Source organism: Aquila chrysaetos, chromosome 1 (genome assembly GCF_900496995.4).
Source record: "Aquila chrysaetos chrysaetos chromosome 1, bAquChr1.4, whole genome shotgun sequence".
Taxonomy (NCBI): domain Eukaryota; kingdom Metazoa; phylum Chordata; class Aves; order Accipitriformes; family Accipitridae; genus Aquila; species Aquila chrysaetos.
The window spans coordinates 75,803,003-75,818,807 of NC_044004.1; the positions used below are offsets into that span (position 1 = coordinate 75,803,003).

At 38.5% G+C, this 15,805-nt stretch overlaps 1 protein-coding gene across 2 annotated transcripts in view; it reads right to left on the reverse strand.

Annotated features, from left to right (window-relative positions):
- Positions 1 to 1,018: 1,018 nt before the first annotated feature.
- HSPA4L (heat shock protein family A (Hsp70) member 4 like) overlaps positions 1,019 to 15,805 on the reverse strand; it is a 30,910-nt gene continuing 16,123 nt past the window's right edge. Inside the window, exons 12-20 of one of the 2 annotated variants that reach the window (XM_030028991.2) lie at positions 14,853 to 15,055; positions 13,420 to 13,467; positions 12,139 to 12,240; positions 11,469 to 11,606; positions 10,457 to 10,582; positions 8,817 to 8,924; positions 7,586 to 7,705; positions 6,843 to 7,004; positions 1,019 to 6,378 (exon numbers count right to left, since the gene is read on the reverse strand). In XM_030028991.2, the coding sequence (XP_029884851.1) occupies positions 6,184 to 6,378; positions 6,843 to 7,004; positions 7,586 to 7,705; positions 8,817 to 8,924; positions 10,457 to 10,582; positions 11,469 to 11,606; positions 12,139 to 12,240; positions 13,420 to 13,467; positions 14,853 to 15,055 (1,202 nt within the window). In that variant the 3' untranslated portion in view covers positions 1,019 to 6,183. The remainder of the gene's footprint in view (positions 6,379 to 6,842; positions 7,005 to 7,585; positions 7,706 to 8,816; positions 8,925 to 10,456; positions 10,583 to 11,468; positions 11,607 to 12,138; positions 12,241 to 13,419; positions 13,468 to 14,852; positions 15,056 to 15,805) is intronic. The other variant, XM_030029000.2, reaches the window with a different exon arrangement.

Below are 15,805 nucleotides of genomic sequence, written 5' to 3' on the forward strand. Positions count from 1 at the left end.
GTTTCAGGGCTGTGCAGTAGGGCAGGCAGGGTTTCTTACCTTTGCTGTTTATGATGTCTCAGCTGAGAATATTTTTCTGCTGAAGAGTTATCGAAGTTCAGTGCTGCAGCAAAAATATGAGAGAGAAACAAGGATCTTCAGAACTCTCACATCTGTTTTGTGATGTTTTGGGGAGCTTTTAATTAAGTCTAACAGATAATGGAGGTTTGTTTTTTTTTTTTAAAGGAAGGACCTTTTGCCACCCCTAAATCCCAAACCCTTGCCTGTGAAATTAATTATATTGTTGAAGTAGTTTAGCAGACTTTATTTATTGAGATCTAAGTATGCAAAGCCTGGAAGAAATGCAGACTTTGCGAAGCATTTCAAGGGTGTTGAGGAAGATGGATATAAACACGTTGAGTCATGTTTTGATACATTCTTATAGGTTATGCAGATATTCTACAGTCATTGCATACTGGTGGAGGATGGAGGGATTCCCATGGCACCGCTAAGACAGTAAAGAACTCGTGGAGTAAGTCCATGGACTGCTGCGCTGCAGGATCTTCTCTGAGAACCAACAACACCCAAAGCCATCAACTTCCCCAAGCGGTTCAAGACACAGGAAAACCACTTTGAACTTGTTTGTGTGTTGCAATTTATCATTTGAGAGAGATGAACTGCTTGAAATGTGGTAGTTTGTGCTCATCCAAACGCAGAAGCGTGACTGCAGATGTGAAAGTGACAGGAGTTGCCCAGAGGCACAGCAGTACTGTGTTGGGGCTGCAGCAGGTGGAGCAAAGAGTCACTGCGTTCGTAGGCAATTTATCTGTAGAATTTGTCAGTAGAAGTCTGCAGCTGACTGGGACAGAGAAGCATGAGAGAAACCACACCTGACTAAGCAAGCAGGACAGGGTGAGCCAGCAAAAATGCCTATTTCTTACCTGTGGTCTTCTGGACAAACATACCTTGTATCAATCCATGACATCAGACAAACCTTCTTTTAAGAACATTGATGTAAAAATGAGGTCTTGAGTGGTCATTTATGGTTCAAGTAGCAGTTTATATATTTATTATAATTATACACAACCTTGACAATCTATATTGCCATTCAAAAATAAATTGCAGTATTGTCAATTTGCACATGATCTGTCACTAATAAGAATCCCATTTACATACATAGTAAACATTTTGCATACTTAAAACACTGCTTTAAATTCTAACACTCCCATCTCTTCCCTCCCCCCCAATCCTGTGGCGTTACGTTTAGACTATGTAAACAAACTTTTCCAACTATGCAACATTCAGGGACTACCACCTTTTTTTATAAGTTTAATTAAACCATTTCAGCACTTCATAGAGGTGGCCGGTGGGTATAGCTCTTAATTGCATTTTTGTTTAAAATGATTCTTCATATATCATATTGCAGTGATTGCCGCTTTTCATTACTTGATGTATTTCCTTCTGACCAGGAAAGATGGAAAACAGGGTTTAATATTTGTATCAGGTAAGTCACATGAGCACATTCCCAGTTTAGTATTCTGCGGTACTAACAGTCACATTTAGTTGTTTTCACTTTTATTTACCTGTGTAATAAGTGGCTGAAGTCTTCAAATTTCAACTGTGGAGAATTAAGAATTTGGCTAAAAGTCAGCCACCACACACTTTCTCTAGCTACAAAGAGTTTGTATTTATACTCCAAGAGTCATCTTGGGAGTTGAAATTAAAATTTACAAGGCATTACCTGCCTTTTGTTAAGCAAAATGGTTTTTTTACTACCTCTTCTGACAGAGAGCTTGTGTCTTCTGGTGCCTGAGAGGCTACAAGACTTAGCATAACAAAATTAAAGAGGCAACATAGTATTCATCCATCCAGTTAAAACTAGTGATAGCTAATGTAAGCATCCCTAGAGTGTGTGGGCACTATACTGACCCACAACTAAAGTTTTGGCATCTGGGCTTCAGTTTAGAAGCGCTCACAGAAGTCAGCATATTAGAGCATTGCAGCGTGGTCACACAAAAATGAAAGCCCTCTTTTGAGGAATGGGAGTCCTGACAACACTGATCAATGGCAATTGAATTTAGCTTCTTTTCCTACAGCAGCTGGCTAGGTGCTGTGAACCAGCCAATGCAGCGTATTTGTAAAATGGTTTCATGTTGTTGAAAGCTAGTGTCAGTTAACTGAAAGGCATGGATAACCAGAGCACTGAGAAGTGTAAAGATTCCAAGGTTTGTTAAGGCTGTAAAGTTCTCATACTAGCGTAAAAAAATACTTGGGAAGAAAAGTCTCCTGCTAGCTCCTTGCTTGTCTCCTGAAGTTACACTTAAACATAATCCTTACAGTGAAAAAAATGACTCAAATATGGAGTATTTGAGAACAGTTAGTAACAGGAAGAATCTGTAGTAGCAGAGGTTAGAGTTCAGCACACCAAGATGTTTCAAAAAAATACTAAATGCTGAAGATACAAAGAAATCTTATCAACAGACACAACTGGATGCTTTAGATTAACACTTTCAAGTGGAAGAACCACAGCTTCACACCGCACACCACAGCAGTGGTACCCTCTGGCTGCCCACAAGGCACACATACAGAACGCTGCAGTCGCAGGCCTGTACACTTCAGAAGTAGCACCGCAGGAACTGCGGTTCCCCTCCAGTGCTGCCATCCATACCCGACCCAGAGACAAGGGCACCTTCCCCCTCTCCCTCTGCCACGCTGCCTTGTGAAGCCGAGTGGCAACACAGGTTGGGTGCTTCACCCAAAGGGCCTGGAGGATTCGGGATCCAACTGCCTACTGGAAGTTTTGCAAGCATGCCCCAAAGGCAGTATTTAAACAGTGAAAGAAGGACACTGCCAGAAGCAAACAAGGGAGAGGATTCTTCATTCAAATTCAGACACACATTCAAATTCAGACCAAACGAGGCAGGCAGCTGTACTGGGTTGTTTTATCCAGTAGCACCCTTGCCAGTTTAAAGGAAGAAGAGTATAAAAGTTTAACTTAAAGGGATTGTTTAAAATCTGTTTATCTTACATATGAATGAAGTTCAAAGAAAATCCTGAAGTTTACCGAAAAAAAAAAAAAACAATGTGGAAAGGAAACCATGCATCAGTTGTAGAACAGCTAGTAGCAACTTAGTTTCATAAAGCAAATTAATTTTAAAGCCATTTCTGAGGCAAGCCCATTAATGCTCCAGGCAGGAGAGAATCAGTCCTCTTTAAAGGAAAGAAGAAAGATGTTGCTGGTAAAATAAAGCAAAGTATTTATGCTCTTTTGAAATTAAACTTTTACATGAAGCTGTAGACTGTGATTAATTTTTTTATTTTTTTTTTTAAAACAAAACTCTACTGCCTTTACAAAGATAGTGTTGCTTCCTGTTTTTTCTTTTTGTGGGATGGAGGAACATTTTCAAACATCAGAAATGTATCTTACCCTCAATAGAAGGTCTCAAATAAGACATTAGCAACAAATACCTGCTTTTAAAATATACGAGATGCAGAGTAGCATACTACAAAACTTGTTAATTTTATGTTGCAAGATACTCATTCTGGTGCTGTCAGGGTAGCCACAGGCTAACTTGCTTGTTGAGTCCAATGCACAAAACCTCATCTTCAAGTCGTTCATAACTTATCTGCTTATCTAAGTACTTGAGAACCTTAAATCTGCATCCTGGTAAACTTTTCTCTTTGTTCCTGAAAACAGATTACGTATGAACAAGTCCTATGTTCACATGTTTACGTGAAGCTCACTGCAGATAGAACAATTTTGCCCTTCCAAATGGGATTCTTAACACATACATCAGCAACCAGTTGCTATCAGCAGTCTGTGGGTAGCATTCTTCTTCACCAGGGATCTAGAGACAGAGCAGATGCACAGCAAAAAAACCTGTTCTAGTAAGAAAACCTTACTACAATTGCTTGTCTTAGCCATATCTGCTTTTAAGCTTGCTGTAAGATTATTCCAGCCTTTATACACAAGAATTGCCTCAAACATTTGTAATGTACTATTAAGCATCTGATGACCATGAGCAGAAGACGTTCTGTTCTTACACATGACCTTTTTTTTAGCTGTTGGAGAGCTTACACTGGAGACGTCCACTGTTTGAGCTCTTCTGCCAGGTATCAGAAAGTCTACTAGACAAATTAATGTGTAGATGGGTTTTAGGAAGCCAATACTTAAGAATGCTACTCATTACACTGCTGTGGTAAAGGCATTAAGATATTCATGTTAAAGCCTATGGGACCAAAGCTAGGTCAGTCGTGTACTGACGTACTTAGGACAACTGACACTGAAGTACAGTCACCCCCTCAGTGCCAAAGATGTGTGACTACAGCGGCAGAATTCAAGACTGAGGTTGCAGAGTAGCTGCAGCTCTCTTCAAGGTCACTCAGTTTTTGTTCAAGGGCTTTAAATACAAAAACTCAAGTGCCAGACCATCCCCAGTTAATTGTGTAGAGGAGGAGTAGTAGAGCGAAGTACATGCATCTCAGTCACTTGACGTCAGTCATGAAGATACAATTCTAGCACTTGAGCTAGTTTAGCAGGTTTATGTACAGCTGTAAATGATGCTTCCTTTTTCTGTGAAGGTATCTGACAGTATAGTTCACCTCTACCAACGCTAGCTTGGGTCACAGACTCCTCTCTTTCTTTGTAGCATGAACAGTGGTAGAACATGAAGGGCACAGCTGGAGATAAAATGGCTGCCAAGGCCAGAACCAAGAGCAAGACCCTTCACTTGTTTACAACAGCGACAATCTTGTACAGGAGAACTGCTGCAGGAATGCCTCATTAACACCCAAACACCTCAGTGCACTTCAGCAATGGAGTCCAAGTCATTGAAGTGTATGCTGTGACTAATCTCAGTCTCTTACGCTGACTTGACTAAGACACCGCTCTTCAGAGTCAGAGTAGCCCATTCCTAGTCTGGTAAGAGAAGAGCTGTTTAAAGTCAAAAGAAAAGTGACTTGCTCTAGCAAGCGCTACAGTACCTCGGTGACTGACAAGCATTCAGAATATACGAACATACACTGGACCTTGACAATGTCTAAGACATGTCTAAGATGTATCAAAGAAAATAGTGACTCAACTGTGTAATACATTGTAGACACTTTCATTAGATCAAGTAAATGACCAAAGATAACTGGTAAGCTATGCAAGTTCATCAAGTAGATTCCATCTTTGGGGTAACAATATCCAGTTTGTAAGCTCTTTTGTTTAGATCCTTGACCAAAGCTTTACGTGCCGAGTACCAAGGCTTAAATAAACTCTCTAAGCTTGCAACAAACAGCATTGAAGCAACCTCAAAATCAGGGTGCTAATACCCAGCTTGCACAGCCCAATTTCTGTTATTTCTCCTTCCCAGCACAAGATGTGATCAAGATGTAGAGTTCATTCAAAACAAAAGAAATGGAAATAGTAACGTGTGCAATAAGACATTTTCAAGGGAAAGCTATGCGACAGTCCTTGTATATTCTACCCCTTCATACTATTATCATCATCCTATGATAAGCACAGTACATTATGTACAGCAATGTGCACTGAGACCATTCACTTAATTTCAGCACATGGCAGAGCCATTATGCTAGCATTTTGTAACTAAGATTTTAGTTAGTGGTATGGGAATCTAAAAAAATGTTTAAGCTTGTATTATTCAGTTTATATGAAAAAGACCATACAATTCTCATGGTACATCAACAAGATGGACTAGTATGCCAACTAACCTCTATTTTAATATTTAAATTATAACAATACAATAACTAGAAAAGGTCAGTGCTTCAAGTGACAAGTTTTGCCACTTCAATTCCAATATTTTTCCAAAATAAAGATGCAATTAGATCTACACTTGAGCATCAGTAGTGCAATACAGTATCCTTTCCTGAATAAAGGAGCTGAGGTTTATCCACAATAAAAGCTTTAAATAAGGTAGATTGTTGCCATTTATATATCAATTCTGTATGTTTGATATAAAATATATTGGGAAAGCTTAAACTGACTTATACAATCTACATTTGGCTAAAGCTCCACATAAGCAGCATGAGTGGAAACGAACATCAGAGGTGTACTTAATATAAAACACTTTCAAAACTACGCAGCAACAAATGACAGAAGGTTGGCTAAGAATAACTGAACATCTGAGGTGTGTACCACACAAAAAGAATGGACCCTGTGGTTACTTGCACTATTTTAATTCAGTAAAAGAAATGCAAGATTTAGTCCACTTCCATTTCTCCAGGTGGTTTGGTCTGCTGAGAATTGTCCTTCGCTGGTTCAGGTTTTGTTTCAGTACCGCTCTGTCCGTTCACTGGTCCATTGTGTTCACCATTAGCTTTTGACTGCCCATCATTGGGAGGTTCTATCTTCGGTTTGGGCTTGTATATAATGGGATTACAGAAGCTATCCAATTCCTAGTTGTAACAAAAGTGAGAGAGCAAGTTCATTTGGTGGCACAGTAATTGCATTAATCTAGAATGTCTCAAACTTGTTTCAGTTTCATAGTGACCTGGAATTTAATTTTCAAGGACGAGACTTTTCAATTCTATCAAGTCTAGAAACTTAAAATAAAGCCTTTCACTAGCTAAAAAGCTTCTGCTCTGTTAAAAGCCTATATGGTAATCCATTTTCTAGCAAGCCTGGTGCTGTAACTCAGGATACTTTAAAAAGGGTTATTCAGAGGTACTGCTGTAAATCAAGAGCCAGAATTGAACATCGATAAAACCCAACTGCTCCCTCTGTATGGATCTTTCCATAGCTTTAAAATCTCTGCAGGTGTAACATTCTAGCTCAACACAGAAGCCAAAATCTTGCTAAAGAAAAACTTGTTAGAAAGCAACATGTACAATGGTTTTTTTTGTTTGTTTGTTTTTTTTACCTTCGATTTCGTCAGTATTTCTGCCACTTTGACAACTGGATCCTGAGTTAGACTTAGTTTGTTCTGGGCATTCATTTTGCTGTTCAACCAATTCATAGCCTCAGTAATGTATTTTTCAACTTTTTCCATCTCAGCAGGATCTAGGTGATCATATTTTTCATCCTTAGGAAAGAGATATTTATATCATCGATTAATATATGCCTCTCACCCAATAAACAATTTCATGGACACATAATAAATAGGCCAACACTGCTGTAACCCCCTAGAAACGGTTTTTAACAAGCATTTAGTACGAAGAATGACTGTAGAACAAGACAGACGAGACATTATTTTTAGACATTTGAAATTCTGGACTTAAAGTTCACACTGCTGAAGTGCAGGATAGTAATGAAGTTGCACAGAAAAAAAAGCACCTGAGATTTACTGTAGTTTGATTAACTAACCCCAGCAGATAGTCTTGTAAGTTATAGAAACAATGGTAACAGCCATCACTTGGGATACCCATTTCAAGTGGTACAAGTCACCATAAAAAATGTGACTATGTTTAATTTGTATTCTCATGAAGAAACCATTTTTGCTAGCAATCCAGAACAGTGTTAGAAGTTCTCAGGAACAGAAGCACAACAGCCATTTTAAAGCAGCTTAACAGGTAATCCTATAGGATTTCTTTTTAAACACAAAAAAACTCTACAGCCAAACTCAGACACCCCTTATAGTTCATTCCCTGATTAATTTGCTTCTACCTTATTCTTGTATGCTTCTACTGCTTTCATAAGGAGCTGAATCTTCTTTCCCAGTTCATTTAAAACTTTTGGTCTCTCTTCATGCTCCATGTATCTCTCCTGAATAGGCTGTCCAAATTTCTGGAAACATAAGCACAAAGATCTTGACAAAACACAAGTTTACTTTAGTCTGGTCTAAGAATAAAACGTGGTATTGGAAGGAAAGTTGCCTTTAACAACTTTTCTCAACCATTCAAGAGCTTAATCTTTGCATTTTACTTTAGCGCAACAAAAAAAAGTCCAGAAGTTTGAACACAGGAGTAGTGCCTGTCCTTATTAGGCTTAGTATTTTGCAGTTCTTTTCAGCAATGAGAGCATTTGGAACAATGCATTTGAAAGAGAAAAAAAGACAGGATTTACATGGATGGTTTAAGTTAAAAGCAGTTCATCTAAAAACTTCTAGTTTTATCCATTGTCTGTTTTTTCCTTCTCTTGAATACTGGTATCCAGGCAAGAAGGCAGTTGCCGGGATCTACGCTGCTGTTTCCATCAGTTATCCCTCCCCCAAAGGAAATCTGACTTGAGAGAAAACAGTTGGAGCCCAAGAGCTAGAGACATACTTAAACTTACGTACTACAGAGCAGTTAGTCATTCATCAGAATTCACATTTTCCCATGAGATTATTAAAATCTCAAGTATTTTAGGTTTTTTTGGTCATTACTAACCAAATGATACAGTGGAAGGTACTGTTAAAGCACTCTTCAACCTTTATCATTAGATGTTAGACCAAAAATTCAGTTTTATGATACAGCTATAGAAGACCACTGAAAACAGGAAAACCAGAGCACCTATCCTGGAATGTAATTCTGAATACCTGGGAGAGCAGTCAAACTACTCAAAAGCCCCTTTTGGAGAGGCTGACAGAAAATTCCCAGAGCAATTAATTCTACTGCCACTAGTGACAGTCTGCTTCAATTTGACTCTTTTCAAATGAGGAGCACAACTGACATTAACCAAACTGTATTTCTAGTTCTAAATATTATGTTCGTTTCATAACTAAACTACATCCAGATACAACCTGAACATCCATACTTTAAAGTTCATGGATTTACAAAACTCACATATGGGTATGCACACACACAATCCTCATTAAAAGAGCATTGCTTACTTAACCATATATATTTATATAAATGCCCCCACCCCCCCCCCCCACACACACACAATTTTCCTAGAAAGTAACTTAAAACCTTACTCTTAATTCCTGAAGCTTATCCATATATACTTGTTTTGGTTGGTCCTCTCCATCTTCATAAAGCCAGTTTTCTGTGTCCTCCAACATCAAGGTCAGCTTGTTTGAATCCTACGAAGCAAGTGAAGAACACTCTAGTTCAGAAGGGAACATGACAGATGAGACTTTTCCCCCCAGCACACAAAGAACCCCCCCCTACTCAGAAAAGACTGTTTCATTAGTTTAAAATATTCAAAGTGATAGTGAAAGAAAACAGTAATTAACAGACTTCAAAGCCAAGATTTTACATAATGGTAAGAGAGGCAGGACAACCCTACTAATCTGATTTACAGGTGAAGTTTATGGGAGTTACAAAGTTTCAGGACTGATTTTATAAGAAAGCATATGCATCTCTTAACATTCGTGCATGTTATCTTTACATGGGAAGTTCTGCTTCTCGGGTTCTCTGATAGAAAGACGAAGACCAGACAAATTTGGACAACTATATATATAGCTGAAGTTAAAATTGTTTTAATTGGACTCTACTGGCTATAAACAAAAATTTTATGTTTAATTGTTTAGAAAAAAAGATTTTATCTATCCCCTTAACTTATGTAAGAGAGAGTTTTGAAATTGGTATGGGAAAGGCAGCCTCACGCCCTTGAGTTTATACTGGAAGGGCATCTACTGCGTTGCTGGGTTGATGACCAGGTACAATCCAGAGAGCAGACCTTAAAACTGCTGCTGGACATTTGTTGTTTCAACAACTGGTTGCGTGTGTACCAGCCACTTTTTAGGTGTCTGTTACAGAGAAATTATTATATTACAAGTGTTCTTTCAATACTGCTTTTGCAAAAGCCCAGCGTACAGCTTTCTTCATCACCTTCACTTGGACTTCAACAGCATGCTGAGTTCAAAATACTTCAAGTGAGGAAAGAATCTTGTTTCTAAGTTAATAAAATTAGACAATGAAACACAGAGCTACAGACATTCCATTTCTGCTCATTTTCATTTTATTCCTACCCACTCATGCCATTTAGGAGCTCATGGTGCTCTGTCCTGCTTTCCTACCCCCACATCACAGGATTTTTCTTTTCTGCCTGCATCCAGAATCTCTCCTTGCCCCTGAGAAACTTCTCAGACAGTACAAAACTCTCTACATGCTTGCATGTCAAATGCCAGGTGTAAGTGTAATTTGAACTTCACTTCTGTGAAGTTAATCCTACATCCACAGCTGACTGTATTGGAGGCTGAAATAAGCCTAACTGGGAATGAGTGGCAAAAACACCCCATTGTGACTGGCCCAGAGGCTCCATGCATCCTTGAGATAGATTATCTCAGGAGAGGGTATTTCAAGGACCCAAAAGGGTACCAGTGGGCCTCTGGTTATAGCTGCCTTGCAGACGGAGGAGATTGAACAGCTGTCCACCTTGCCCAGTCTCTCAGAGGACCCTTCTGTTTGGGGGTTGCTGATGGCTGGAAGAACAACAGGCACCAATCGCTACCACAACAGTGCACTGGCAGCGATATCGCACCGAGACTCCCCGATTCCCATCCACAGGCTGATTCCAAGAGACACCTGCAGCCTCCACATAACCCACACTCCAAACTTACAAATACAAAGGAATTTTTTCCAATAGTGGAAACACATAGGCGAGTCTTACTTCTTCAGTGATGAATTTCTCAAAGACTCCACACAGTTTGTCTCTGAAGTCATACACATATTCTTCAACAGCATTCTTAGCATCATTTCTTTCTTTCTCAAGCTTGTCTTGCATCATCATCTTCCCCTAGGGTGGAAAAAAGCTTATTTAAAACTAAAAGTATTTCCAGTGTCAAGCTTCATGATTACTCACTTGAAACTGTACCGCAGAACTTAGCAGAAGCCTGCTAATTCATAATTACTACTAAAATTTTCACCTTTGTGTAAGTCATCTTCACTGCGGGCAAACTGGAATGAGGGAAAAATGAGTTCCTATTTGGAAGCTCTTTGGCAAATGCTTCAACATAAATGGATCAGACATCAATTATGATCTGACCGCCACAGACAGGACTAGAAGTGAAGACAAGTCTTGACTCTGGTTTGGAAGTCACCAGGAATTGTTCTGCCCTACAAAAAGTATTTCATATTTTATTTTTCAGACTGACCATCTTTCACAGAAGAGCTTATGCTGGTGGGGTCTTCACAGACATGATACCTAGAAAGTTCAGAAAGGATCCTCTGAAAGGGAAGTTTTCTACATGTTGTAATAATTTCCTGCTGGCGGAGGACTTGAAGGGCAAAAAAATGATATAACCAAGGACACAGCTTCCGTAAAGCACCAAAACTCGTGCAAATGCTACTCCTGACCAGTATCAGGTCAGACAGTAACAATTAGCATTCCTGTAACAGACTGCGCAGCCTTTACTGGCAATCCCTAGCATTTGCTGCCTAAGAACGGAATCGATACTTTGGGTAATGACAGGCTAATAGGTCAAACTCAGACATCTGGGTAGTTAAGTCTAATGAAACTGATTAATTTCACCAAAAATCCCAACCAAAACAAAACCCCTTACAATTAAGGACAAACCCCTGAAGAACTCTAAATTTGATACTAAGTTTACGCTTGCAAATACTTTCTACATAATTATTTACAGTGACATTAATTTGAGTGGTCATGTTTTTATGCTGCTTACCTCATTTTCTATATAGCAATTGATAAGATCTTGTCCCAGTTGTCTGTAGAGGCTTGCCTGTATAGGTAGGTCAATACTCTTAACTTTTGCTTTAGCCTTTGGCTGGGCAGGATGATCTTGCTTGTCGCCAGAAGCAGCCTATAAAAAGATTTACACTATTAAGACACTGCAAGAATAGAAATGCTATTCCATTTATGCTCAAAAAAGAGAGACAAATGAAACTAGTAAGTCAGATACAAATTAATCTTATGTAAATGAAGCACCTAATTATTCATCTGCTATTCAGCATCACCACTAGCTTAGTTTCAAACCAAACTGGTGGAATTTAATTTCTTTAAACATAACGTGAAGAACTGTTGCGAAAACTTGTTCAAAAGCTAAAGGCACCGCATATTGTTCTTTATAATGCTACTTAAGTTTCCCTAGATTCCATCTTCACTATAAAACTCAGTTAAGTAACAGAGACTTATTTCAAAGTCTTAATCATATACTATGTTGAAAACGAAAGTGCCAAGGTAGGATTCCTAACTTAACCATTTCAGCGTAGCTGTACTCCTCTAAATACAGTCCCGTGTTTTGCAACTGGTAAGATTAATGACTTTGAGATTACTGGGCAAAAAAGGACTAAGGGAAGCAACATTACATTTCCTTATCAATACTGAATACAAACTTTTGTTTCAGTTCCTGCATTTTCAGTTTCCTCATCTCCTTGGTTCTGTTGTTCAGCTTGACTTTTCTGAATACCTTCATCTTGATCAACCTGCATTTTATCCTAGAAAAAGGAGTTACATAACTGAATGCAAAAGTTCGCTGCACGATTTAAGACTGTCGTCAATTACAGTAAATCACAGACAATATATGGACTTAAGAATCAATCTTAAGAATTTTTGATTCACCATATTTAAACAGGCATTTTGGTACAGTACTTGTATTCGTATCTTTCTCAAATTAAATGAGAATTCTATTCCACCTGTTCCCCTTGAAATAATTATGATGTTGCCATCTGTCCCCGTTACAGAATTACACTAAGCCTTGTGAATACTCCCTTCCTTTTAAATTAGAAATAAATACATATAAAACATATGCAAAGAACATTCTAGAAACACACCACCAACACAGGCAATAACAATAGGTTCTCTATGGAACAGCCAGAACTTCGACCTCATACCATTTTTCACCTAAACATTGAAGTTTGTAATCCAAAGCAGAAGTAATCTAGTCATTGTAATTGTTACCTGCATCTGTCTCACAGGACCATGAAAATTAGTTTCTGTAGTAGCCTCCTGGAGCACATGACCAACTGTCTTCCCTCCCTGCCACCCCAATTAAGAAAGTTTCACTTAAATTTATCTGTAGTTCACCTATGCCTTATTCTAAATTTAAGGATCTTAAAGATATCACTAATTACTAGTGCTGATCACTTGATTTAGTTTAAGTAATACAATTCCCTGTCATCATTGCAAAAAACTTTTAATAACATAGTAATGGTTAAGTCTGAAGTTTTCAGGATGACTCCAGTACTTGGACATCCAGAGCATCAATAACTAACAACCTGTAGCTGAAGTCTGAAAGGTCTAAGATTACTTCCATTACAAGGAATTAAAATTCCTGGAGTCACAAACTACATATGCATGTAAAATAATTTACTGTTAGTTCTGCGAAATACAAGAAAGTTATTTAAGGATTTCAAACTCTAGCACAGGTGTGTATGTTGCAGTTGAGCTATGTTAATTGATTCAGCAAGTTTTTAAAGATAAAAGTAGAAAACAAGAAGGCTACTTTTACCAAATTTAAGCTTGGTCACTTCAGAGTAGAAAACAAACAACCCACCAAACCCTCCTCATTTACTGTTCTTACTGTTCACACAGAAAAGGCAACAACTGGAAGGAACTGTTTTGCCTACACAGAAAAGCTAGAGGGGGGGAAAATAATACATATATACACCACAAACCTCCTCCTCAGAGTCGAGGGTATCATCCTCAATAATGAAAGGTAATTGCTGACAAGCACCATTGTAAAACAGAAGATGTGTTAGATGAACAGAAGTACTACAACTTGAAAGCCCGAGGATGGAAGTGGTTACTCTTGTACTGAACACAGTGTACTCATCTTGGTAACCTCCACATGCAGCACGCCTATTACACTAAATGCGACTATGTCACTTCTGACCTTTTTCACTTGTATACAAACATCAGATGCAGAGCACTTGTCCACAAGGAACTGCATCATGTTTGGCATTTCAAATATGCTCAAATTCCTGGCAAGCAGTGTAATATTTGAGGAGTTGCTTTTATGAATTATGTAATGCTAACTGTGTAACCACTTGCTCCAATTGCTATAGTATATTCAACTAAAGTGGAAAAAGCTGCTAAAGACAAATTTTAAAAGATAATGACAGGAAATGCATTCACCCCTTCCTCCAAATAAAGCTGCTGAGTGTTTGCTTTCTGTCCAACCTTACTCCCTCAGTAAGCCTGACAGCCTGCGAGACTGTCACTCTGCTGACCACTTTGCAATCTCAGAAAGACAGGAGGAGTGGAAGCAGCAGCTTGCCCACTGCTTTATCCTCTTTTTCTCTACGCTATCATCTCTCTCCCCCGTGAGCTGTGACATAACCAAAATCCCAAGCTATAGAAGGGCACAAGCAAAAAAAGAAAGGCTGCTGAGGCCACCGTTGGTGTGCCGTTCCCAGCTGCAAAGCGCTTGCTGGCACCCAGTCCTCGACTCTACAGTGTCAAATGCAATTGCTGCACCTCACTCCTCTCAGTGATCTACTTCCAGTATGCACTGCACTATCAAGGAAGTTGATCTTCCTTGCAGTAGAATGAGAGAACGTAATTTTGTTAATTTCTCAGTATTAACAACAAAGCTGTTGCACATTTATTTCCAGTAATTTTCCCCTATAGGCTTACAGGCCAGTCTGCAAGAACTGCCAGTACTGAAGTACCTAAAGAAATACCCTTAGTGAAAGAATGTTTATGAAGAACAAGTTTTCCGTATATAAAGAAATACCATATATTTTCACTCAATGAAAATGTAGTACTTGAGGAAAAACAAACCTTTAACAATTCATTTGTCAACAGTCTCATTAAATATGCTGCCATTTGATAGCAACACCAGATAATGCTAAGACTAGTAGAGAGACGGTAAAGAACAAAAGAAAAAATTACTTTTTTCTTTAGAATCTGGTTTTACACTTTTTTGCTTTCTTAGTGCCATGTCACCAGTACTTTTAATAATGAAGAAATGTGTTACATAACTGAAGAAATAATTTAAGGGTGGAGAAGTAGCAATTGTCAAAAGCTATACACTATGATTTAATCCCTAATTATTGGCTCTCTAGTCAGAGTTACAAGGAAGGTAGATATTTACAACTTTACATACCAGCTCATCATCTCTGCCTTGGTTCTTACTTGATGATTCAGTGTCCATAGGTGTGTCATTGTGATCTCCCTCTATGTTCTGCTTCTCTATTATAGAAGCATTAGCCACGCTGAAAAGGCCATGAATATTGACGCGCACCTTAACCTTCACTTTGGAATTGTCGCCATCGTGTTGGGGACCAACGTTTTGAATAGTGAAACGCCCTTGAAGAAACAAAGATGGTTTTAATTTTTGTTCCAAAAAATAGTGGAAGAGGAAAAAAAGAAATAAAATACATTCCTTGAAGGGTGTTAATTTAGATGGCAACCTCATGTAACAAACAAACTAATTAGAAACTTCCTACTTAGTTGTCAATTCCACAATGTTAAGCCACAGCTAGATGAACTAAAACCTGGTTGCCCGATCATTATCAGTTAACTGATAATTAATAAGATGTTTTTGCTTTATCCTGTATTTCATAAAAAAACTCAGGATAATGCTTTATGAGGTGTTCTACTTCTCTGTTGCCTTCTTTAACCATCACACTAGAAAAATTACTCTGATACATCTCGAACAGTTTCTTTCATTCACATAACCCAAACTTGGCATTTGAAAAATAAAATGTTAACAGAGATAAAAGATTCTATTTGAATTTGGTAACATGGATGCACTACACGTTTTGGAGAACGAACAGTGCTTATCAAGGCTTCTGGAAGCAGTGAGGTCAATACTTTTATTTTGCAACTTGCTGGAAATTTGACTGTAAATGATGCAGACTGCGCACATGTAGAGGAGAATGTTCCTTCCTAAAGATGACAGGCTTGCACAGACAGCTAAATAGGCAGCACCAAGTTTCTACCAGATTCATACATCAGTAAATAAAATGGTAAATTAAAGACCCTGCAGAGTCTACTAATAACTACAAGTAAAGTAGACCAGGAAACTTATCCATGCGATCTAATACTTTAGACTCT